This window comes from Equus caballus, chromosome 28, assembly GCF_041296265.1.
Source record: "Equus caballus isolate H_3958 breed thoroughbred chromosome 28, TB-T2T, whole genome shotgun sequence".
Lineage (NCBI taxonomy): Eukaryota > Metazoa > Chordata > Mammalia > Perissodactyla > Equidae > Equus > Equus caballus.
Window position 1 is genome coordinate 29,822,343 of NC_091711.1, and position 25,985 is coordinate 29,848,327.

The following is a 25,985-nucleotide window of genomic DNA, read 5'->3' on the forward strand; positions in this document are numbered from 1 at the left end:
GGGCAGGGTGAAAGAGCTGTCCACTACAGTTACATTTGGATTATATTGGGTTAGGGCCTGGTCAGTCCTTCCTAGACCTAAGCTGGTTATCATTACAGAGATGCAAATTGTGTGTGTGATATCCAGTTACTAGCAAATAATCCATGGGCAGTGTAGCAAAAAGACGCTGGTGGTATAAAATAGGTTTTTGCAGCCATACAGTGTGACAGTGCTAGAATTTCAAGGTGATGTGGTTGGAAAAGCTAAGTCCTCATTTAGAGGGCTTTCCATGACTTGTCATAAGTTCATCTTGGACAGGCAGAATACTATCACCACCAACCAGGGGGCTTTTCCTGTGAGGAGCTGGGGCATTTGTCAAAGCTGTATTCTCAAAACCTGCCCTAGCCTGAAGTCTCCTGTAATGGAGACTTCCAATTTGGAAACTTAATTTTGAAACTTTAACACCTAATTTTTAAACTTTATTGCTAGAGATGTTTTAATATTATACAGTAAATTGACTTAAAAGAGAACATTTAACATTAGCTCTAAATAATAACATTGTCTGAGGTGATGCATTAAAGATATCTATTATTTTAGAAAAACATTGATGATCCTAATTTGAGATTCACTAGAAGTAGAAAGAGAACTTAGCCACATTAGAGTTTATAATTTTTATTGAAAATTGCATGTGTGGAAGCAACATGTTCCAGCGTTGGTCATGCATAATATATACCTTAAGACAAAAGAGGAATAAGATTTACATCAATGAGTAATCAAGATAGAACAGTCCTCTCAAGGACTGTTCTCTCTTGGTTTTTGTTTTGTTTTTTGAGGAAGATTAGTCCTTAGCTAACATCTGCGGCCAATCCTCCTTTTTACTGGGGAAGACTGGCCCTGAGCTAACATCCATGCCCATCTTCCTCTACTTTATATGTGGGATGCCTGCTACAGCATGGCTTGACAAGTGGTGTGTAGGTCCACACCTGGGATCTGAACCAGCGAACCCCTGGCTGCCAAAGCAGAACGTGCAAACTTAACTGCTGGCCACCTGTCCTGCCCCGATCTCTCTTGGTTTTGAATTTCTTAATTCAGTGGTGGTTGGCTTGACGTAGCAAACTGATCATGTTCACCTGCTTTTGTACCTGTCCCAAATCCCTTTAAACATTCCCAGTGGAGAAGGGAGGGAGGTAAATGAGATCAAGGAGGGATGCACAGGGAACACTTCAGTGTTATTTGTGATATAGTATTTCTCAAGCTGGGTGGTGACCACATGGATTTTCATTATCTTAGAATCTATGTTGTATGCATGAAATAGTTCATGTTATATTTTGATAGAAGAGTAAATCATTAAGTGACTCTGGGAAGCAAAAAGGGTAGCACTGATGAACTAATGTAGAGGAATTTCTAGAATCAAATGGGATTAGATTGTTAGAGAAACAAGAACAAGAAAACCCATGTCCCAGATCAGCGCAGGAGAAAACTACTAAAGACATAAGAACAATTCCAAAGATATTTTAATTCAGGACACATTCAGAGAGTAGGAAATCATTAAATGAACGAATTGGAAACAGCTGAGCCCCACTCCCTTTCTTGGAATTGAGGCTCAGTGATAAGAACTGCAGTGTTAAGGGTGGAGAAAGAAACAGAACAGATCCTGAAATAATGTCATATCCACTAAGAATATCAGAGTAAAAACAAAATTTAAGGGAACAGCTGATTGTGGCACTGATCTCTAGCTAAAGAAGAGAGCTCAGACCTCATTAGAAAGACTTCTGACAGGGCGTAGCTCTAGGGAACTTAGCTCACCTTCCTCTTGCCATGGAAAGGCACCAAAATTAGAACCTAGATTCACCGACAGGTAAACAGGAATTCATAAATGAAAAAAACAACAAACAACCAAGCATTAAACATTTGAGGGATACTTGATACCATCAAAGAGGCACCAAAGCCAACAAACAAGAATGAACCCCTAAGGGAATAAATTAAACAAAAGAAACTTTATAATATTCTCTAAGACTGATGAGGCAATTTCATCTATTGCAACAAGAACAAGTTGCTATAACAAAGATCTTAGAAATTAAAAATATAATTACTTATGCTTAATTGATGGGTTGAATAGCATAACGGACACTACTAAAGACTGAAAAAGAGAAAGAAGCTGAGGGAATTTTCCTAGAATGTAGCACCACTGAGCAAGAAGTGGGATGGCTGGGGAAAGAGGCTGACCAATATCCACAGTGTAGGCTATGCTGTCCACCTGATAAGAAGAGCCTTCCCTACGGAAGAGGCCTTTTGATGAGCTTTCACACAGGACACAGATATCCTCACACTTGGGCCTGTTCTGACATGTCCATCCACGTCTTTCCTAAAGCTCCTAGTCCCCAGGCTTCTTGTAGTTTTCAAGTCTCTGATCCTTTATGCAAACCAATAGCCATCACCTTTAGCCATATCTTTACGTGAATTGAACAACCAGACATGCTGCTCTCAGTTCTGCTCCCTGGAATCATTTCCCTTCCCCATTGCAGGTTAGGCATGCACAGCAGCATGCCATCGTCAAGTGGAAGAAGTATATATACAAGACTGAACTCAAGTTGGACAAGCTAACTGCATGAGCTCACACTCAAGAGCATTTACTCTTACTGCACTGTTTACCTTTTCCTCAACCCAATCTGTGACCTCGTGGAGGTTCCCAAAGAAAAAAAATTCAAATCTTGTTTATAGGTGGTTCTGCATGATATGGCTGGCAGCGGTCAGAAGTAGATCTGTGTTGGCACAGATCAAATGTTGAATTATTACATGTGTGAATGAATCAATTAAGCAATCACCGGTCACAGAGTTGTTTAGTGACAAATCTGGAGCTGCAACAACAACCTTTTGGTTATTATATTCAAAAATCTTTCTATCACACAAGCAATTGCAGAATAAAAGCACTTCCAGATCCACTTGTAGAGTACAGGGAGGAAAGATTTCCAGAAAAAATGTCTCAAGAATGGCTTTCAGTCTTGAACATTCTCTGTGTATATAAATTACATGAGAGAAAAGTTTTGTCTCAACATTTATTTCTTTGAGTTAGAAAATCTTTTATTTACCTGGATAGTACCTGAGTGTGAATAATCTAAGAAGTTTAAGCAGTCTTAAGCATTATGAATCAGGCTGTTAATTCTTAAGGAAATTTACTTAATATTCTAATAGGAGGTAAGCTTTTCAGTGAGTAGAGCTGGATTTTATTTGTACAGAGAAAAAATACTTTGCACATAAGTCCCTCAAAGAGGTTTAGCCTAAAATTGAATGACAATACCCTTGGGAATTCTTTTTAAGCCTAATAACTGTAATTTATGGAGCTGTCACTAGGTGGAGTGGCACTGCTGGCTTAGGCATTTCTCTTTAGGAATTAATGCCTCAGAACCTTCAAAAACCATTCAATAGAAGTCACATTTTCTTTGTAAACAAATTTAATTGAATGGCAGTATATATGTTGATCAAAATAGGCTCCATTAGGGAATGTTGCAAGAAATGTAATTCAATTTAAATAATAATTAACCATTTCCAGCACTGCTGAACAACTTAACTTCTAATAATTCGACTGTTTCTAAATCAGGTTTTACCTTGATCTAGGGCGTTCACTTGCTAACATTTTCTCTTCTGAACCCAAATGGGTCGAGTAGTAAATCCAGGGCTCTGACTCAGAGCGCAGACTCTTGTTACCTACCATACCACACACTCTTCCTTGTACCTTTGATATTTCTGGTCCAGTTTTATAAATACAAACCTATGCATGTATATTGTTATTCTAGAGATTTAAAAACAACCAAAACTGAGACTCAGAGGGAAGATACTTGCTTAAGGTTATATAGAATCTTCTGAGCAGCAGAGCCAAGGACATGGTAACATCCTTAATGCATTTCTCAAAGTGCCAGCCATTCATGGTAATAGGGAGCAATTTCCCACCTGATTCACACAGAATATTAAAATGGAAACTTTACAAATAAGGAGAGTCTCCCCCACACCCACTTCAATAAATAGGGTTTGCCTGCATGTTTCCAGTATTTTCCTGGTTCCTCTAGAACCACCCTCTCAGGTCTTCTACTGGAGGTATATCAATTTCCTTCCTAACTCAAAATAATCATACACAGATTAGGGCAGTTATATCTTCTAATGTCACAGAATTTTTTTTTTTGTTTTTTGTTTTGAGCAGGAACTCATAATTCATCTAGCTAATGTCCTATTTAATACATAAGGTGGACATTTAGACTTACAGTTTATCTATAAAGTCAAAGCAAAATTTGGAAAATATATAAATATATATATATAGTATAGTCTCTAAAGACAGAATCAACAATGTTGACTTTTTAACTCAGTGATTCTTAATGTGCTTGGGTCATAATCCCCTTTGAGAATCTGGTGAAAGCTACAGATCCTTTTCCTAGAAAAATGCCATATGCACATGTACACAAAAAATTGCACAGCATTTCAGAAAGTACATTGAACTTCGGCCCTCTGGAACCTTTTTACAGACTCAGTTGAGAACTTTGACTCTAAGCTTTCAAATTCAACACAACTGATAGTTTTGGTACACAAAAAGATAAAACTGATGACAGTTCAATGTATATTTTTTCAAGTACTTTTGATATATGCGTCTGTTTCCCTGTGATCAATGCATAAATTAAGACTATAAAAAGATGCATCTCTGTGTAACTTTCAACAGGGATTGAATCCTCAACATATGTCACATTGAGAGAATGATGCCATAAAGTAAACTAACCAACTTAAAAAAAAAAAAAGAGGGAGGGATGAAGGAAAGAAGAAAACCCTAAAATACTATATAGACTAAAGAAGAATGAGCGAGAAGGCAAAATCATGGTTTTAGATATTTATGAATTTTAAATTTGTGGCTTTTAAAATCTACTTTATAAGCCTTATCCTATTTCGATGATTCACAGCATTTAAGTTACAGTACCCTAAGGGAGTAGCTTAAAAATAATATATACTAAGGAAAGTGCATGCTTTCTTCGGAGAACTTATGTATGAATGGTCCTTTTCTGTGGAAAAAAAAATTCTAAGGAAGTTAACTGTACCCAATCCCTAATAATAGCAGCACATTTAATAAGTGATTTTAGCAGCATAATAATTAAGTGAATCAGCATACATGAACTTAATTAATTTGTATTCACTTTTAAAGTTAAAAACTTTGTTGAAATTTTTTAAGATCTACTCTCATCAACTTTCAAATATACAACGGTATTATTAACTATAGGCACCATGCTGTACATTACATCCCCAGGACTTATTTATAACTGGAAGTTTGTACCTTTTGACCACCTTCCTTAATATCTTTTAAACATGATTATACTTAGAATGCTTGGAGACTGTTCCGTCTCTGAAATGTAAGTATGGCAGTTTGAGAAAACCACCAGAGAGTTGTTTATATTTACAGATTATAGTTTCTTGCCCCAGAAATGTTAATGCAAAGCTTCTGGATGGTGTTTTTGAAATTCTTTGATTAATTTCTTTTTTTGTTTCAAAGAGATGCTGGGGTTACTATTAATCTCAAGAGCCAACTGGTGAAGATTTTGAATCGTCCTCTCCTTTCGTTTTTCAAACTCCTTGTATGTCAAGTGTTGGCAAAATGTGAAGCCTTAAAAAAAAAAGTACAATGGAAAAGCAAGTTAAAAAAAAAAACTAAAATGTACTTACCTGAACTAGCCTTATGCTGGACTTATTTTTTCCCCCAAATATGGTAGATAATATCACTTATGCTCACATTTTCTTTGCTTCACATTAATACTGTTTTTTATAAGGGTTCTATACTTTAGCCAAACATACACTATCTTATTTTACATAGATATTTTTATTTGATCTCCAAAATAATTGTATGAAGTAGAAGCAAGGAGCTATTATCCCAGTTTCAAGAGGAATACACAAGGAGTTTAAGTCACATGGCTAATAGGAGATATAGGGGAGAAAAAGTTTTCCTTGACCCTCCTAGGGTCCCTGGCTGTGTCTGAAAAGTAAACTGACAAAGACGGATTAAGACAGATTAACAGAAAAGCATACAAATTTATTTAATATAAGTTTTATGTGACATGGGAGCCTTCATAAGGAAATGAAGACTCAAAGAAACAGACCTATGTTTTATGCTAGGTTTGATGAAGAGTGGAGAGTCGTGGAATGAGGAATATGATAGGTTAAGGAGTATGAGATAATTGAAATAAATTGGGGGAAACTTAGCAAGCCCTGTTTGTTTGGATTCTTCTTGGTGTCCCTTTGTCTTCGGAGATAAGGATGTTCCTTTCCTCCAGGTACAGGGAGGGTACCTCTCACAAGAGGGTTTTATGGCCTCTTTCAGGGGAGAAGGGCAATTGGGGAAGGAGCTCAGAGTGACCTTCCTGCTTCTGTCATTTTCTCAAACTCCTTCAGCTTAAAATATTCAATATGCCAAGTACCATATTTTGGGGTCGTGTGTCCTGAACCCCATAAGAGGCATGTTCAAAACATGAACAAAGAATTTCATGAACATGAGCAGTGATTTTTCACTTCCCTGAGAGCTGTCTTAGCATGTACAGTAAACGAAGCCTCTCTGCTGATCTACAGATTAAGACACCATAACCTCCACACACACCAAAGCAGTTCTTAATCAGATAACCTTTGAAAGCCTAAAGCCCATTAATATCAGGGTTTTTGCCTATCTTCACTATAACGGCCTTCGCTTAAACACACCTATGGTGATACCCTGGAATTACACCGCCTCTGAAAACTTAAACTCCTGCACCCAAATCTCTTCAGAATCTGCTATGAATCTTAAGATGCTCTTTACCACTATGTATGCTATACTGCCTTCAGTTCTGTCACAACTCATCATCAATCTCAGAACATCAAACCCTGCTGTGCCACTTTTCTTTGTTCATCATCTCTTCTTTCCCATCATGAGTCAGACAAATACCTGAACATTTGAATCACTTTCTCACTCATGTGCATCCTCACTTATCTTGCACTCCTATCTTTCTGTAATGCCTGACAAAGCAAAATCCCTGCTCTCAATCAGTGCTTGAATCCACCTTTTCCACTCTAACACTCAAGTACATAAGTGCTGCTGAGAAAAATCATACTGTCCAAATTGGTACCACTAAAGTTTATAATCTGCCTCATCTGGGTGCTTGGCATTACTCATCAATCTATTTACTTTTCCTTTCTCAAGTGCTTTTCCCATTCCCCTAACCATCTGTTTCAAACTATTCCCTTCTTCTCATGTCATCCATTCAATGGTCCTCCTACAGCTCCTCAGACAATATGGTCTCCTCCTTCTACTTTATCAAGGAAAATGGATTCATCACTTAATGATCTCCCTCAGCTTTCTACCTTGGACCTACACTTTTATTTACACCCGCACACTGTCACCTTTATTCCATTATCTCTCCTCTTGTTTCAGGCAAACCCTTGGTCTTGTGCCATTGAATGCATTTTCTCCTGCCTCCTCCAGGGCCTGGCTCCATCACTCATCTCTTTTTTTCCTTCAATATCCTGTTTCTTCTGTTACCCTCCTCTCAGCAGGTCCGTATGCTCAAATCTCTGGCTTGACTTAGCATTGCCCCAGTTATTGCCCAGTTTCTCTCTTCCCCTTCTTATTATATATCCACTCTTAATTTCTTTACCCATTTATTCCTTTTCATCCCACTGCAACCTGGCTTTTGCCTCTCAAGCTACTAAATCAGCTCTCACTAATTGGCTCCAGATAGTCAGTGGCAGTCCTGATATTCTGCCACATGGAATCCTCTTTCTTAAAATGTTAGATTTCCTTGGCTTTATGGTCATGACTTCACCTCATTCCCCTCCTAACATTTCTTCTCTGTCTCATTCATACGTTCCTCTTTACTCACCCCTTGACTATTAGTGTCCCTTAATGTTTTCTCTTTGACCTTTTATTTTACTCAGCATACTCTAAATGACCTTAATTTCCACATGCTCCCAGATATTTAGTTCTACCTCAGATCTCTCCCCTGAGCTTCAAAATTGAACATCCAGGGGCTGGCCCCGTGGCCGAGTGGTTAAGTTTGCGTGCTCCGCTACAGGTGGCCCAGTGTTTTCGTTGGTTCGAGTCCTGGGCACGGACATGGCACTGCTCATCAAGCCATGCTGAGGTGGCGTCCCACATGCCACAACTAGAAGGACCCACAACGAAGAATATACAACTATGTACCGGGGGGCTTTGGGGAGAAAAAGGAAAAAAATAAAATCTTAAAAAAAAAAAAATTGAACATTCAGCTGCCCTGCTGAAAATCTGGACCCAGATGTCCCACATGTATCTTAAACCAAAAGGCCAAAACAGATTCAATCATCTCCCTAAACATGTTCCCCCTCCTCTGTTTTTCTATCTGAATTGGTGGCAGTCACCCCACCCAGGAACTTGACAGTCATCTTTGAATCACCCTTCTCCCTGACCCCCAGGTACAATCAAGTGTTGCCAATTTTACCTCCTAAATATTTCTCAAACCTGTCCCTTCCTCTCCATCCTTCTGGCCTCTGCCATAGTACAGGCCTACATCAGTGGTCTCCTACCTAGGAACCTTGCCTCCAGTTCCCCTGGCCAACCCATTCTCCATAGTGCTGCTAAGCACGCTCTATTTAAAATGTAAAACTATCCATATCACTTTCTTAAAAATAATTTTCAATGCCTCTCTAACTGCCTATTGAATTCCTTGATTGCTAAATGAGGTGCTTCATGACCAAACATCTATCTATTTCTCTAGTTTTAATTCCTGCCACCCCTTGATTGCAGTTTCTAGCACTTACCTACTTTTGCTCACAATGTTCCTTCTGTCCAAAATATCCTTCCCTTCTCTACTCTTTTGGGTTAACATCTACGGATTCTTTAAGACTCCGACCAGGCATTATCTCCTCCACAAGCCTAACCTAATCCCCTCAAACTAGGTCAGGTAGTCCTCCTCCTCTTCCTCTTCCCTGACCTCCTCTGGTTTGAATATATCCCTATTATATTTTATTATGATTTATAATGGTTGTCTCTTTCATACATCAGCTCTTTCACTGAATTACTTTATTCAACAAATATCTACTGAATGTCTACTATGTGCCAGTCACTTTGAACACTGGGATAGAGCTGATTGCAAGCTGAGGCATTATCTGATACATCTTCATATTTTTTACTGCTTATACAAAGTCTGGTTCATAGAAGATATTAAAAAAATAGTGAATAATTGGATAGATGGATAAATATTTGATATCAGAAGTATTTTAAATCAATACTCATGAATTTCAAGTAATCAAGTATGGGGAAAAGACCATACAACACAAAACACAGAGTTAAAAATTCAATTAAGTTGTGTACTGGTATGATCTGATAATTTTACTGAATAAGAGAAACTTCAAAAAGAGACAAAATAGTTAAGATATTTAGGGAAAATATCACATAACTCTCCACTTGCCAAGTGCTTGTAGCACAGGGCACAGTGCAAAACACTTATAATCATTATTTCCCTTTAAGGCATATTGTTGAATGAATGGTGAATGCAAATAAATATTAAAATGCCTACAATCCCTCCATTTTCCTCAAAAACCAAAAGTAACAGAAAATTGAATGTGAAAAGCTAATGTAGTAATGGCAGCCAAATGAAGTTTGTTTTGAAATTAGTCAGATGAGATCAAATTAATCCAAAAAGAATCCAGATGTTAGCTTCAGAATACTTCATCAGTATCACTGTTTAACTGTATCAAACAGACAGGATGCATGTGGCAACATACCTGTTGCCATTTGTCCTGTGTTCAAAGAATGGAATGAGGGAAAAAGGCATCTATTAGCTGAGAAATTCCAAGTAATTCAGGTAAATAAGTTTATGCCCTACTCTATGAATGTTTTTCTAAAAGTTAGTAATGCCCTAGAAACTTTTATTTTTATTTGAGGAAGATTAGCCCTGAGCTAACATCTGCCGCCAATCCTCTTTTTACTGAGGAAGACTGGCCCTGAGCCAACCTCCGTGCCCATCTTCCTCTATTTTATGTGGGATGCCTGTCACAGCATGGCTTGACAAGCGGTGTGTAGGTCCACATCCGGGATCCAAACTGGTGAACCCCAGGCCACCGAAGTGCAATGTGAACTTAGCTGCTGTGCCAGCCAGCTGCCCCCCCCACCTTTTTTTTTGCAAGGAAAGATTTGCCCTGAGCTAACATCTGTTGCCAATCTTCTTTTTTTTTCCTTCCCAAAGCCCCAGTGCATAGTTGTATATCCTAGTTGTAAATCCTTCTAGGTCTTCTATGTGAGCTGCCATCACAGCATGGCAACTGACAGACAGGTAGTGTGGTTCTGCAACCAGGAAACGAACCTGGGCAGCAGAAGCAGTGAGAGCCCCGAACTTTAACCACTAGGCCATCAGGGCTGGGTCGAAACTTTTTTTTTTAATGAAAAAAATGTTACCTACTTTTCTAGTTGGCCAACTACTTAACCTCTCTAAGCTTCAGTTATCTTACCTATAAAATGGGATGATGATAATAATGCCTACATAGTAGATTATTCTGTATAATAAATAATTTCACAATCCATGTTAGTGCTCAGCAGTGTCTGTCACATTGTAGGGCTCAATATTAGTGTCAACTAATATTAAACAATAATAGTATTTGATATTTAAATAATAATACAATTTAGATATTTATATTTATAATTTATAGTAATATATTATTAACATAAATATTAAATATTTAACAACTACCCTGTGAGGTAGATGCTATTATTATTCCCATTTTGTAGATGAGGAAGCACAAAGAGGTTAAATGACTTGCCTGGGCAATTTGGCCCTGGCACCCACAGTTATATCTATTATGCTTTTTTGTCTCTCACATGACAATCTTAGGAAATTTGTATTAAATAATATTTTACAGTTTAAAGAAATTCTAAGTTAAGGAATCAGGTCAATTGCCACAAGACACTGAATGAAAGGAATTACGGAGTCTATCAAACTGAGAGGGTCAGGACCTCCTCTATAAAACTTGGTCATTTCCTAGAAAAGAAGAGGGCAGGGGAGAGAATAAGAAACAAGAGAATTTGTGAGAATCAGAAAAAGAGACAACAGATTACACAGGAGCAAGGAAGCAGGTGGGTGGGTAAAAAGCAAAATGGCAGGTGAGACTTGGGAGCAGCAATGAGAAAGTTTTCACCTTTTTAGAAGAAAGGTAATCAAACAAAGGGCTTCCAAAAAGAACTAGAGAAGAACTTACTCTGGAGATATTAAAAAATAACCTTAATATAGCCACCTTTTATCACATTATAAGTTTATTACCTACCCACCCTTGGCTCCTTTCCAACTTACTTGGCTATAACATACACTTAATGATAAAGAAACAACAAGTTTGAATCAATACCTGATATGGCATCTGGATCTTCTCCATGTAGAAGCTTCTTAAGTTTCTTACTAACCAGAGCCAATAAAGTAACGGGTGTCTACAAAAAAACAGGTATTTTCAAATATTTAATATTATTTTTGGGGGGCCAGGAATCTAACATAGAAAAAGAACCCTCAATATTTTTGACCAATGAGTAGTGGAAGAGGATTGCAGATGGGGAGAAGGGACAGGTAGCAGAAGGCCTCTGAATTATTATGGGTATGAATACTTGAAATTTTTTTAGAATTCTTAAAATTCTATTTTGTACGTTCATGTATGTACTATCTCTGAAATGAGGTTAACCAATCATTAGTATAATGTTCTTCAATAATAATATAAATTATTTGTACTTCCATAATAGCACTGGTCTAAATAATCTTACATTGTAATCACATGGTCCATATAGTGAATAGTAGCTCTAAAATACATTACAACATTATTCTCTTAAAATAGATAAATACTCCTTTTCCAGTTTTGGTTACACAAAGGTAATCCCAGATTACAATATGTATTTGGGGGAAATAATCCCTCAGCTAATATTGTTACAGAGGGCACTCCCTAGACCTACCAAGGCTGGACCTCATGTCCACATAGCTCCTTCATCCTGGACCCCAGGCTACCTTTCTGTTAGCTTCTATTGTCCTGCTAATTTCCAGCCATGAAGCTGTTCCCATTAGTTCATTCTGTCATTCAATAAAAATTTAGTGGGAAATTGCTGTGTTCCAGGCACAGTTCTGGGTGATGAATAAGCAGATCAAGTTTCTGAACTCATGGAACTTATATTCTCATAGGAAAATATACTAAAATATAGTAGTCAGGCTAAAAAACAATCTTTTTCTAGAATGTTTCAAAATATATCAAGAATCTGACCACGTCTTACTAACCCTGTTGTTGCTACCCCTCTGTTTGAAGTCACCATATCTCTTGCCCAGATTATTACAACAGCCTCCTAAAAGGTGTTCCTGCTTCTATCCTTGCCCCTCTACAATCTATTCTCAACACAACAGCCAGAGTTATCTTTATAAACGTCAGTAAAATCAGGCCAATGGGCTGCTCAAACCCTCCAATGAGTCCCCGTTTTATGCCACGAAAGGCAAAGTCTCTCCAATGGCCTATAAGGGCCCCTACCTCTCTGACTCCATCTCATACTACTCCCTCCTCTGCTCATCACTTCCTTGCTGTTCGTCAGCACCCAGGCATGCATCACCCCTAGAGTCTCTGATCTAGAAACCATTCTCTCTGCATAAAACCACTACCCCAACCCTCACAGCCATTTCATTGACTTTCTCTCCTCCCTCCAGTCTTTGCTCAAATCTCACTTAGTGAGCCCAACTTTGGCCACCCTGCTTAATACTATAGGCTTCTGCTCACCTTTACCCTAGCCCCCACAGATCCCCTTAACCTACTCTTTTTCTTTTCCCTATTGCATTTATTGCCTTATATCAAACTATATGTCTTGATGATTTATTGTGTGAATTTTTTTTGTCTGTCGTCCCTCATTTAGATATAAGCTCCTCAAGGACCTGGATCTTCGTGGGGTTTTTTGGTAGTTTTGTTTGCTGATGTATCCCAAGCACCCAGAACAGTACCTGGCACATAGTAATGCACCAGAAATGGGCTGAAGGAATTAATCAATATACTTGAAAATATTGACGTTGTTTTAAGTCTGCTTCCTTCTCTTTAGTGGATATTGGGAGACAGCATTCCTTCAAACTTTGCACATTATAGGTACTCAGTAAATTAATTATTAAGTAAATGATTTACCTTTTTGCTTGACACAAATAGGTTAGTAATAATATGCCCAGGCAAAATGACAGAGATACCTTGAAGAGCTCAGAGTGATTCTCCAGTAGAAAACAGACTAGTTGTTCTGCCTGTACTTTTAAAAATGATTTGGCTGGCAAAACGGCTTTGGCAAGAGTTTTCAGGACTACCGTTTTGTTATCATACTGTAAACAGAAAGATTAATATTAGCTTGAATGGTTTTTAAAAGAAAAAACAGCATAAAATTGTAAAACTGTTATTGCAATTTTTTCACCTGTTTTTGTAACTTGTAGGCATTAGCTTCTGATGCAATAGCCATAAAAGCAAGAAGCCGTCGTAATTCTTCTCTAATGTTGGGCAACAACAATCTTAGATATAGTTGTGTTGCTTCAAGTGCTTCTGTTTCTTTCTCATTTTCTGTTACATGGGTTATAAAGAAGACAAAGCATGGGACAAAAAAATGGAGATTATAGTACTTAGTAGTCAATTAAAATGCTATGATGCTATATTTGGTTTGTGAATTTCTTTTTACACTTAAAAGTTTTTATTATGAAATATTTCAAATACACAGGAAATTTCTATATAATTCTATATAATATATCAAACACCTGTGTAGTTACATCCAGCATTATCAAACAGTATTTTGTTTTTAACATTAAATTATATGGCCACCTACATAGCTAACAATGTGACATATTATATCACTCAATTTTTATTTTGCTAAAGGTCACCAAATTAATACATCAGAAATTAATATTTCCAGATAACTCAGTTCTATAGTCCTGTACTATATCAAAATATGTTTCTTAGGATGTCCTTGTGATATAATTACCTTCGAGCTAATGTCCAGTACTACACTGGGGATGCTTGATAGTATTTTACAGGGCAGGCAACAATAGTGAAGTGAAAAAAGACTCCATGAAGTACTTTGACACCATAGAAGAAAAATATTAAAATGTAACACTCATATAATATGTAAAATTTTCTACAACCTGTATCTTTAAAAATGCTTTATTATGTAAAAAACTAAAGTTTAAACATTTTTTCTTACCTAAAAGTTCAATAATTCCTGAATGAATATCAAAATACTCATCAGTTAACAGGCAATTTCTCTCTTGATTATAATATTTTACTATCACATCAAAGAGTATCTTCTTCTGTATATTCAATCTTGTCTCTTCATTTCTGTTTTGCACTAACTGCTGACTAACTGTAACTATTAGCTGGTCAGGGAAATATTCCAAGCATTCAATTGCTGCATTAAGCCAGTTATCAACCCTGGAGGTAAAAAACAAAATACAATAAATGAATAGTTAACATTTCCAGTTGACTATCTAAAGCGCTGTTTGACAAAATATAATAAAATCTAGCTTTTATTTAACCAAATATAAAGAAACTTTTTTTTTCTTTTTTCTCCCAAAGCCCCCTGGTATATAGTTGTGTATTTTTTTTTTAGTTGTGGGTCCTTCTAGCAGTGGCATGTGGGATGCCGGCCCAGCATGACCTGATGAGCAGTGCCATGTCTGCGCCCAGGACTCGAACTGGCGAAACCCTGGGCTGCCGCAGCGGAGCACGCGAAACTAACTACTCGGCCATGGGGCGAAGAAACTATTTTTTAGAGAATCATTTCAATAATTTTTGCTGGATGACTGAGGGAGTAAATGAGAGGGGATAGCTTTTTTCCTCACCAATTACCACCACACCTTTTGTATTTTTATTTTCAAGAAATAAAAATTTTTGACCACCTTTTCATTATTTATTGCTAGTTTTGTTAGATTTTGTTCAGGGGAGTTCTTCTGTACTGTTCCATTCCATTGTGCTCCCCCCCACCTTTCCCCAGTCCAATCATTAGGTTCCTATAGTTCTATTATTATTTGAAAATAAGATACCAAATATTTCCCCAATCAAGATGCACTGTCTATCCCACCACACACTGTTTTCCCTTTCTTATCTCTCTACCCCAGTAAGAAAATAAATTTAGGACCCTTTTACTCCTCCCTCCCTTCAGTGATGCCTTTGGAAGGCCTTTAATTCCCTTCTCTTCATCTGCCACCTTGCCAATCCCCAGGTTTTGCAGTCAGGTTAGTATTTATTAAAATTTCCCTTAATACTAGGTCCCTTCTGTTTTGACTTCTTATTTAGCACTTAAACATTCCCACACAGCCTTACCATATCAACTTGGAATTAATATGTTTGTGTGTGTGTGTGTGTGTGTGTGTATGCGTGCAAGCGCACATGTGGGTACAAAATCAGAAAGAGAAAACAGTAAGAGAGCACATTGCCTACCAATGTTTTCTTTCCTCTTCATCTATTTCCATCTTGGAGTTCTGGTTATTTCTTTGTAGTCTGATTAAAATCTTTTCTCAAATATTTTCATAAGATGGGTTTTCTGAGTGATATACTCTATGAATTCTTGATAATCCTCAAATATCTTTCCTTCTTCCCTTTTCCCTCTTTCCTTCCTTCTCTTTTTCCCCCCGACAGGTGGTGCATCTTGCCTAACACGTGTGACTCATTATCTTCTAGATCCTAGTGTTGCAGATGAAAAGATTAATGACAGTTGGATTGCTTTTCTCTTGCATGTAACTTACCCTTTCTACCTGGAAGCTTATAAAGACCAACTGGCTACTGTCAGTTTCCTGCAGAGGCACCTAAAGAAATTCCGTTTCTTTGCTGGCGTCTCTATACTCTTCCTGACTCGGACGTTGGGGAAGACTCAGCCATTTGTTTGGGTCTTTCTTGGCCTATTGTGAATTAGGGAAGCCTGCCAGGTACATACAAACAAGACTACGGCTGACTATCTAAGTGGGTCCACAGGTCTCTGATCGCCAACCTCTTCTCAGGATCTGAAGGTTTCCGGTCCTCAGCCTGGAGTCTGATGTTCTTTTGTTATTTGGCCCATGGAGGAGAAAGCATGATATCACTTCTTGCTGCTGGAATCCCAACAGTACTCAAGGTCTTATACCTACAGTTCCTAGCAGCCGGTTTATTCAGGAGTTACAAATATCCTGGAGTTGGGAGTGAAAGAGAACAGAGCCTCACCCAGGTTACTGGGTTCCCTGAACATCTTCTCTACAAATATTTTATGATAGGCCTTATCTCACTGGACTATAATGTTTTATTTCATGAATGTCTCCCCTACTAGACTGTAGATTCTTTAAGGGCAAGGATAAATAAACTGGTAGAAACTGTGATGGTTATGTTATTTTAGGGTTATAAAACAGAAATAAGAAAACTTTGGAAAACACTCAGGGCTGGTGAAGGGAAAGGATGATTGACAAATCATGAGTGAATTCATATGAATGAAATCATTCTGATTTCCAATGATGATCTTGCTGGTCATAACCAGTGACTTTCTACAGCAGATCAAATGAGAATTCACAGTGATTAATTTACAAAACAGAGATGATGTCAGCTTATACATGTGGATATGTTCTCATATCTTAAAATACCAAGGACAAAATACTGGAAAGAATTTTTTAGTTATAAATTATTTGATAATAAAAATGGTCACTTACTCAGTTAGACATAAGCTTGGAATAATCTCTCTGTCTAGACAAGTGTTTGAGATAATGAGATCTTCCTCTTTACTTAATTGATGATTTTGTGTTTTAACTGGAGGCTCCAAAATATTTTCCAAGAATGGAAGGTGAATCAATTGAAGAATATGTAACAATGTTTGTTGTTTCCAAACTTCTTCCACAGCTTAGAAAGAAAAATAATGTTACCTTTCAGATTGATAAATAACATACATACATTCAGCCAATATTATAAAATTTTTTAGTTTGTAAATAATACAAAAGAAAAGCTACCTTAATATAATATAATGGGTTAAATTAATGCTAGGATAATTTAAATTTGCTAAATTACAATTTTTCTTTCAAGATTGACCTTTACATAAACATGAGGGTTATGAGCCATATCGATTTTATTTTCTGGTTATGTTGATTATAAAGTGATATTATCTAGCTTTTAAGGCCAACAATAAGTTAATTCCAAATATAAAAAGCTACCGGTCGTGATTTTTTTGATGCTTATAAATTATTTTGTACATCTGAGATTACTGATTATTTACAATTTTATTCAAAGCAGCATGATAATTGTAGTTTATTGTTTTTAAATTAAAATACAGAATTAGGGTAATCTTAACTTGGGTATCTGGTCATTCCTGTTAAGAGTTAATTAAGTTTTTCATTATCCTAATCATCAGATCATAATTAATGTTTTGTTTGTCCTTTAAATGAAACAAAATTATAATAGCAACAGTGCTAGTAAATCTCTTGCAGAGCTCCCAAGCCAGTAGCCTATGCATTAAATTTGGACCATAGCCATGACTTGTTTGGTTATAAAGTATTTTGAATCAAACTAACATATAAAAATGGGAGATTTCATGTAAAATTCTGGGTTTCAAGCCTCTGTTTAAAAAAATCATAAGGTCTTGGGGCCAGCCTCGTGGCGCAGCAGATTAAGTTCGCACGTTCTTCTTCTTGGCGGCCTGGGGTTCGCAGGTTCGGATCCTGGGTGTGGACATAGCACCGCTTGGCAAAAGCCATGCTGTGGTAGGCATCACATGTATAGAGGAAGATGGGCATGGATGTTAGCTCAGGGCCAGTGTTCCTCAGCAAAAAGAGGAGGATTGCCAGTAGTTAGCTCAGGGCTAATCTTCCAAAAACAAAAACAAAACCATAAGATCACATAACACTGGGCTTGAATTAATGCCTGACCAAAGTCAGCCGATGTGAATTAGTGGCCATCCCTTTTGTATTGGCATATTATTTCCAATTCACCACAAACCCCTCCTCTCCCCACTGCATCCCCAGCAGTGAAGCTGAGTGTCAGTTACCATTTTCGTGGTACTGTCATGTTGATTTTGCTACAGTAAAAATCAATTTCCCCGTACTGATATCTTTGTGTTAAGTGGGAAAAGGAAAAACAGCCTGAGAGAGTCATGCAAGTCAAGCAAAACAATGGTATATATTCTTCGTACATATTTGATAATTAAGTACTCACTGGCTCTCTGATCTTGCTGGCTCCTAAAGGCATCTGAATTTGCTACTTCTGAGTTATTGGCCAAAAAGAAATTGAATTAACAGTCTTTTAGTAAAGACCTGAGATCATAAATAGCCTCTAATCAATCAGTACACATTTGTCAAAGCCAACCTTTGGGCATGGCACTGAACCACGTGCTAGAAAAAGATACATAAAAAATAGTGGATCTTCAGCAGCCACACCCTAAGGAGGCAAGGATAGTCACATAAGAAATGAGTGAAGCCAAATTTTATCAAGTCACCAAGAAGTATAAATAGATATATTATGAATAAGTCCAAAAGTGGAAAAAAGATTATTTTGCAAGAGCATCAAGACAGAACATTCATTTATTCAGCAAATATTTATTGAGATCTATTTTGTGCTAGGCACTGTTGTAGGTGCCAGGGATATAGTGGTAACCAAAACAGGCAAAAATCCTTGCCCTAATGGAGCTTATATTCTAGTGGGTGGAGGCAAGCAGACAATAAACAAACAAACAAAAAGTGAAATATGTAGTGTATCAGTTGTAAGTTCCATGCAGAGAAATTAAGCAGAAAAGGAGAGAAGTAGTGCTGTGGGATAGTGCTGCATTTTTAAATAAGGTGTGGGAACTATTTTGGGAAGGTGATATTTGAGCAAAGACAAACCCAAAATGAGGAACTTTCTACAAAATTTGTCATTAGTGCTGTTGAGTTGATTCTGACTCCCAGTGACCCTGTGTACAGCAGGGTGGAACCCTCCTGGGTCTTTTGGTGCCATCCTCTCACCTTTCAGTGCTATATCAGACATGCTCCACTGCTATTCATAGGGTTTTCATGGCCAATTCTTTCAGAAGTGGGTGGCCTTCCTAGTCTGTCTTAGTCTGGAAGCTCTACTGAAACCTGCCCACCATGGATGACACTGCTGGAATTTGAAATACTGGTCACACAGCTGTCAGCATCAAAGCAACATGCAGCCACCACAGTATGAGCACCGACAGACAGTAATGTGGTTCCCTCACCAGGAAACGAATTCAGGTGGCAGAGAGTGTCGAATCTTAACCACTAGACCACGAGGGCTGGCTCATGTACATGTATAACAAAGATAAAAATAAAAATGTTTAAAGAAGTATATAAGAGTGCCAGCTTTCCTTTTCTACTGTGACAATTTATTTATTTATCCTTCTCAGTTTCCCCAACTGTAAAATGGGAGTTTTACCTGTCACTTTATAGGCTTATTGTTAGATTATAGATAATATAAAATGCACAACAAATTGCTTAGCACAGAGAAAGACCCAATGAGTGGAAATTATTTTTATTAGTATCATCACTGATAAATTACATCCATCTTTATTTAGAAATTTCTAGAGGTACCCCATATCCTCAAGGGAAAATGATGGGACAAGTTGATTTTTCATTTGTAATAGATAAAAACTGTACTTTTGTTGGCTCTTCTTCTTCTGCCTGTCTTCCAAATATTAGTCTTCCTCAGAGTTCTCTTCTAGCTCCTCTTCTCTTCTCATTCTACACCCTTTCTTTGGGCATCTTGTATTTCCCTTATTACGCTTCTCCTAATTACTGTTGATAATCTTGCTCCTCCAGTGTGCAAATCATGCTTGTCTTACTTCTGTCATGGTTTGACCAAATGCAGTACAGTGTAACCATTAATTGTGTATGCATCCCTCCTAATTGCCCTCAGTATGGAGTTCTTCTTTCCACCGTTAGTGGCATTATAATTAGTGGCATTATCAAGAGAAAACCACAAGCAGATGAAATAAATAGTAAAAAGGAGTAGAACCACAGGTAGCCTAGCTAGTTTGTTTTGAAAGGCAAAGGGCAGGGAGATGTTTGGGAGGTGTTTATACGAAGGACAAAGGATCTATGCTCATAAGAAGATGGTCTTGGATTATAAATAATAAGCACTGGTACTGAGTTCGCATGTTTTTTCTGGTAGTATAGACTATAACACCTCCAGTTAATCTGATCATGGTCATTGTAAAAAAACAAACTAAATGTTATTGGATCTATGCTGCCTCACCTGTTTTGTCTGATGCAATCACTTTGTAGAAGGAAACTCTTACAGGGAAGAGGAGTAGAGAGTCAATACACCAAACACTATTTTTATCATATCTGAAAAGTCAGTTCATGGAGACAGTAAAAAGATCAGTGGTTGCCAGGGGTTAGGGGAAGGGAAGGATGAATCATGGAAGCATAGAGGATTTTTAGGGCTGTGAAGCTATTCTGTATGAAACTATAATGGTGGATACATGTGTCAAATGGTGGATACATTTGTTAAAACCCATATAATATATACCACCAAGAGTGAACATTAATGTAAACTTGGGCTTTGGGTAATAATGATGTATCAAAATAGATTCAGGGATTGTAACAAATGTACCACTCTGGTACAGGATGTTGACAGTGAGGGAGGCTGTGTAAGTGTTGGGCCAGGGGGTATATGGGAACTCTCTGAACTTTATACTCAATTTTTCCGTGAACCTAAAACTGTTCTAAAAAATAAAGTCTATTTAAAAAAAAGTCAGTTCTTCCTTACAAAGTTCTGAAAAAAAATAATGAAAACTGAAATTACCTTCTTTTGAAATGGGCAGAACAGGTTTATCAACCATGGTATTTGGAGGTAAAACCAGATTCCCATTCATTGTATGAATAAGTTCCTCAAGTCTGTCCTCACCAATCTCTTGTGCTAGAGGATTTGAAATAATTTCATCTTCTTGTCTGTTAAGAAATAATATGTGGATTTTCCTGTTATATACAAGACCAAAATTTCAAATATACATTTTAATTTATTTATTAAAACTTATTTACACATTCCCTATTTCCAAAAGGATTTCAGGCAACTTACAATAAAAGACACAAATAATAAGTTTATTAGATAATAGATTATCACCAGAAGAGGACAAATTAGGACAGTAAGTAAAGAGAAAAAATATGAATTCTCAGATTAACATGGTTACTATGATGAAGTAGAAAATTCTTGCTCTGAGTTTCCAGATAAGCTTGGTTTTTTTAAACTTTGGCTAAGTCATTGTTCAAAATTAGGAAGCATACAATTCATCAAAGGAGACACAGTTTTTCCTGGTATAAATTCTAAAAAATTTATGTGATAATGTCCTCCACAACAGTTTTAGAGTAAATGCAGAAATTAATTAATTTTTACATGGCTATTTCTCTTACTGACTTCTGAAAAAAACTGAATGCATAACATTCAAGTTTAGCTGAACGACGACCGTTCTGCCAGAGTCTAAACACAATATATTACAGTATCTTGGTTAACACTAACCTTAAAGATTCCTTTGCTTTCATTTCATCCGTTAACCCATTCTCAGAATCCTTTTTTCTTTTGCAAGAAACGTAAGATGATTTATTGTCTAGAAACCTGTAGAGACTATTGTTTGAATCTTCAAATTCCAATTCCTTTTCATTTTTGAATAGCCTCATTCCTACGGGTTCAAATACTTTATGGTTCATTAGAACTCGGCAAAGACGAACTCCTTTAAGACGAGAGATGTCATTACTACTTAGGCACATATTTTGCATAAGATGACTTAATACTACATCGACAGCATCAGAACCAGTAAAACAGTCTTTGTATGTTCGTAAATGATGCCTCCTCCTTTTTATTTCCACTTGAGTTTGAAGGGAGTGAATAATACCATCCCATAGGTGAGTAGCTTGAAAAGGACCAGAGCATCCTGAAAAAGAAAATTAAAAATATGTTTCTAATGAATTTAGATTACACACAAATATGTAAGTTTTTCAGTTTTGACAACCTTATGCTTTCTTATGGCATATCTGCTGCCAAAGTCTTTAAGTTTCTCCTCCTCCCACTTATATAAACCATAATATATCTACTAAGATTGCACCATGTTTGTCTGCCAATAAAAACAGAGTAAACCTAGGAACTTGCTTTACTGATATGAAATATATTATTATGTGAATTTATATACTCTTAACATTACATGATTAACTGCTAGCTATACTTAATCTTGAAGAATATTATTTCAGGGCACATTTAAAAGGAATACACACACACACATTGGAATCTTGATCATTACAGAGCTCTGGCTTCACCAGGATCTTTGCTTTTTCCTTCTTTTTGCCTTTTTGACCAATGGCAAGCCCTTCATGAAAGAGATCCAGGGCAAGGAGCTGAATAAAACTAATCAATTTATCTGCCAGTGTGTTCTTGTTTAAAAAAGAAGAGTTTGTGAGGAATAAGGAAAACGTGCAAACAATAAAAATGTCCATCACCTGGAGAATAGTTAAATAAACTACGGCACAGACTTACTATGCAATATTAAGCAGCCATTAGGAAGAACGAGGTTTATAGCATGGAAGGATCTCATTAAGTAGGAGAAACAAAACAAAACAAAAACAAAACCCAAGAAATTGGGCAGAACAATTTGTATAATACCATCTCAGTTATGTAAAAATGAATTCCCAACCTACACACAAATATATGTAAATAAAAAGAAAGAAAAGTCTGGAAGGATAAACTTCAAACTATTAACCTGTTGGAAATAGGATTGCAATGAAAGAGGATGTTCGTTTTTTATTCTATATATTTCTTAATTTTTATAATATTTTTAAATTAATTGGAGACTAATGTTTTTATTGAGACATAATTTACATACCACAAAATTCACCCTTTTAAAGTGTACAATTCTATGGGTTTTTAGTACATTCACAAAGTTGAGCACTATCACTAATTCCAGACCATTTCATCGTTTCAAAAAGAAACCATCCAGTTAGCAATCACTACTCATTCCCCTCCACCTCAGTAAATTTTTAATTAAAAAAATTTAAGAATAAGAGAACAAGTTGAAACATCTAGAATGTTGTTTCTAGATTATTTTTTTTTTAGAATCCAAGAATTTAAGCTCTCTCCTTTTTTGACTATGAATAAGTGGAAACAGTATGCCCAACTGTACATAATAATCTGATGTTTATGACAAAATGACAGAAATAAAAGCCCATCACCTTCAAATTCCTTTTGTAACAGAAGCTGTCCGCCTGTCCTTCCATGAAATGTTAGACCGAGACATGGTGGACAGTGCCTCGAGACAGGAGTGGAGGCTGGAGGGCGAGGAGTGGAAATGGGGGCGTTGGAAGAGGGGGGTGATGGGTAGGTAGGGACAGGGAGTGAAGGGGTGGAGTGGAGAAGGCTGGGGTCTATGGGCGGTGGAAACAAGGCTATTTTCCGTATACCATCTGCCTCTAACCTTCTTTAAACAGGTAGGTTAGGTTAAAGAAAGAGTCCCCGTGCTCAAGGAAGCTGCCATCTGGTACTTTAACCCATTGTTCGAAGTGTAGCCTGCTGACCAGCAGCACTGGAGTCATCGGGGAATTTATTAGAAAGGCAGGGTATCAGACCCTACTCCTGAATCCAAACTGCATTTTAACAAAGTCCCCAAATGATTCGTGTGCATATTAAGGTTCGAGAAGCATTGCTTTCCCGGACTCCCCACGAAGAGTAGCTCCCGAAAAGGCAGAGTCGCGGTTCGGAGTCCGGGACCGGAGAGGGCAGGTGGGCCGGGAAAGGGGCGGGGCCAGCAAAGGGACAGACCCTAGAAGCCTGAGGAGCAAAGTCCAAAACCTCCGCTCCCCACAGCTGCCCTCCCCTTCAGTACCCATTTGGGTAGGATCTATAGGGCTACCTGTCCTCCTTTTCCGGCACAAGCCACTTCTAGGGCTCACGAAACTCTGCCCGCTCCGCCCTGGGCCAGGAAGCTCGCTCTGGCTGCCAAGGATACGGAACCGCGGAGTCAAAAGAACCGCCATAAGCTCGCACGCAGGCTCCGCCCAGGCTCGTAACCCCTCCCTCACCTGACTCGGGAGGCGGAGGCCAGGGAAGCCCCGGCCCCGCCCCTTCCGAGTCAGCCGGAAGTGACGTCATGCCCTGGCCGGCTGGTCTTTTGGTCTTCCTTCTCCCGTACTCTTCCTCCCCAGTCCCTCCCCTCCCCTCCCTCTTCCCTCCTCTGGCTCCAGTCTTTGAGGCCGGGCGGGTGGAGGAGGCGATGGAGTAAGCCGGCGGCAGCGGCCAGGCGCCGAGGCTGAGCCGGAGCAGCCAGGAGGCGTTTGGGGGGGCGGGGGAGACGAGCCCCCGTACCGCCCCTCCCGGGAGAAGAGAGGAAGAGGTGAGTGACCGCCCATGGCCACCGAGCGACCTGCCTCCCCGCCGGGCTCCCGCCTGAGCTCCCAAGGCCAGCGGGGAGGGAACGGGGAAGGACCCACGTCAGGGGTAGGCCTCCCAAGGCCCCCGGGGTTGGCGACTGTTGCCTGGTGACGGGCTTGCGGACCGGGCTGGCGGGGCGGTGGGCGCCCGCGCGAAGGCGGGCTGGGGGAGCGGGGAGCTCCGGGGAGCGGATCCGAGAGGCCCGAGTCCCCTGAAGAGGCCTTGAAGTGGCGGGAGAGCCGGGGCCGGAGCCGTGTGCCGGAGGGAGAGCCTCCCTCTCTGGCTCGGCAGCTCGGGTTTCCGTGGTGGAGATCTTGGGTCTCTTTTGGGAAATTGGACACTTCTCCGGGACTAGGTGAGACAGCTCCCCTCTGTTCTGAGGTCCACCTCTGATAACCTAGTTACCAACCAGGGCCCTACTGTCCGGCGTCCTTTTCTGACAGTAGCTGTAGTTCTGGAACGGAAGGTTATTGTGTATGAGGTGGGTGGGGCATCTGTTTTGTTCAGACGAAAACCCCCCTTGGTGGCTCCTGCACTCTTGTTTTTCTAAGCGGGAGAGAAAGGATGGAGGAAGGTTTAGACCGATAAAGCTTGCAAAAACTTCTTGGGATCCGACTGAATACATACTGATGATCAATAATTAGTAAGACCAATATTGTCCAGTCAACCCTTATAACAGTCTTCATGAGACTCCAGACTCAAAGCGACTTAGAAGCTCTATGTCAGTGGTGACTTACAATTTTAAGTTGCAGACTAGTTTTTTTGTATATCAAATTCAGGGATTATCTGTATGATGACTTTTTTTTTACAAATTGGATTCTATGAATAAGAAGTTTTCTAAGTTACATTCGCATGCCTTTCCTGGAAAATTAATATAATTTAACTAAAATGCTCCAAACTGGCTTGTCACTGTAAAACCTGGTGATGTTCTGGTAATGGCTTGAAAGTCTGGTGCTTGAAGCTTCCTTTTGGACTTTGCAGGCTTTTTTTTTTGGTTTGGCTTCCTGTTGTATTCTAATATTAATTTTTAAAATGTTTAAAAATGACTTATTAGATAATTGTATAAATAAACTTCTTGAGACAATATTAAGCTGTAGTCATAAAAGATTCTTTTGGGAGATTGTGTAAAGGAAAGGAAGCTAAAGGAAGGGAAAGACCTTCATTCTCTTCAGATCCACTTTACACACAGGCAGAAACCTTTTGTCTCTAAAGATCCATAAACACTCAAAAAATAAATTCAGGCGCATTGTACTTCCATGCAATGGAATGTTTCTCTATGAATCAACCTTGTAATTGGGAATAACTACTCGTACCCGCATGTTTGAAGTTGATGATTTACCCGCCAAGAAAAATATGTCCTCTTGTTATATTTAACTCAAGTAACTATCTTCATCATCCATCCCTTTCTATAGGAGTAGAAGTTTGACAACTTCTCTCTCATGCCTGTCAGCCTCATGAAATTCTGTTGATTTTGCCTCTTGAATATCTCTTGAGTCTCTCCTTCATCTTCACCGCTAGGACTCTAGTTCCAGCCACCATCTCTTATCATCTCTCATCTGAAGTATTATGAGCCTCCTATTTGTGGTCTGTGTGCATTTACTGTGGCCTCCTTTGTAGTTTTCCACACCAGACTGAGTGACTTTTTCAAAATGCAG

The 25,985-nt window shown here is 38.5% G+C and overlaps 2 protein-coding genes across 10 annotated transcripts in view; one reads left to right on the forward strand and one right to left on the reverse strand.

Annotated features, from left to right (window-relative positions):
- Positions 1-635: 635 nt before the first annotated feature.
- On the reverse strand, positions 636-24,392 carry DEPDC4 (DEP domain containing 4). 6 transcript variants are annotated; one of them, XM_023631394.2, is made up of 10 exons: positions 23,813-24,043; positions 23,136-23,231; positions 21,436-21,847; positions 20,725-20,870; positions 16,647-16,833; positions 14,180-14,406; positions 13,403-13,545; positions 13,188-13,313; positions 11,344-11,422; positions 636-712 (listed from the first exon to the last, which is right to left on the reverse strand). In XM_023631394.2, exons 1-10 carry the CDS (start codon positions 23,934-23,936, stop codon positions 696-698), a joined length of 1,557 nt encoding a protein of 518 aa, XP_023487162.1. In that variant the 5' UTR covers positions 23,937-24,043; the 3' UTR covers positions 636-695. The 6 variants fall into 6 exon arrangements, with proteins under 6 accessions (XP_023487162.1, XP_070110104.1, XP_014592383.2 ...); XM_023631392.2 differs by lacking the exon at positions 636-712 and adding an exon at positions 4,146-5,614 and having other exon boundaries at positions 23,813-24,392; XM_023631393.2 differs by lacking the exon at positions 636-712 and adding an exon at positions 5,772-5,992.
- SCYL2 (SCY1 like pseudokinase 2) overlaps positions 24,034-25,985 on the forward strand; it is a 67,229-nt gene continuing 65,277 nt past the window's right edge. For 2 of the 4 annotated variants that reach the window (XM_001915815.6, XM_070253999.1), the window contains exon 1: positions 24,034-24,292. The gene's annotated coding sequence lies outside the window, so the exon portion shown is untranslated. Of the gene's footprint in view, positions 24,397-25,985 lie in introns of all 4 variants that reach the window. The other 2 variants (XM_070254000.1, XM_070253998.1) reach the window with 2 other exon arrangements.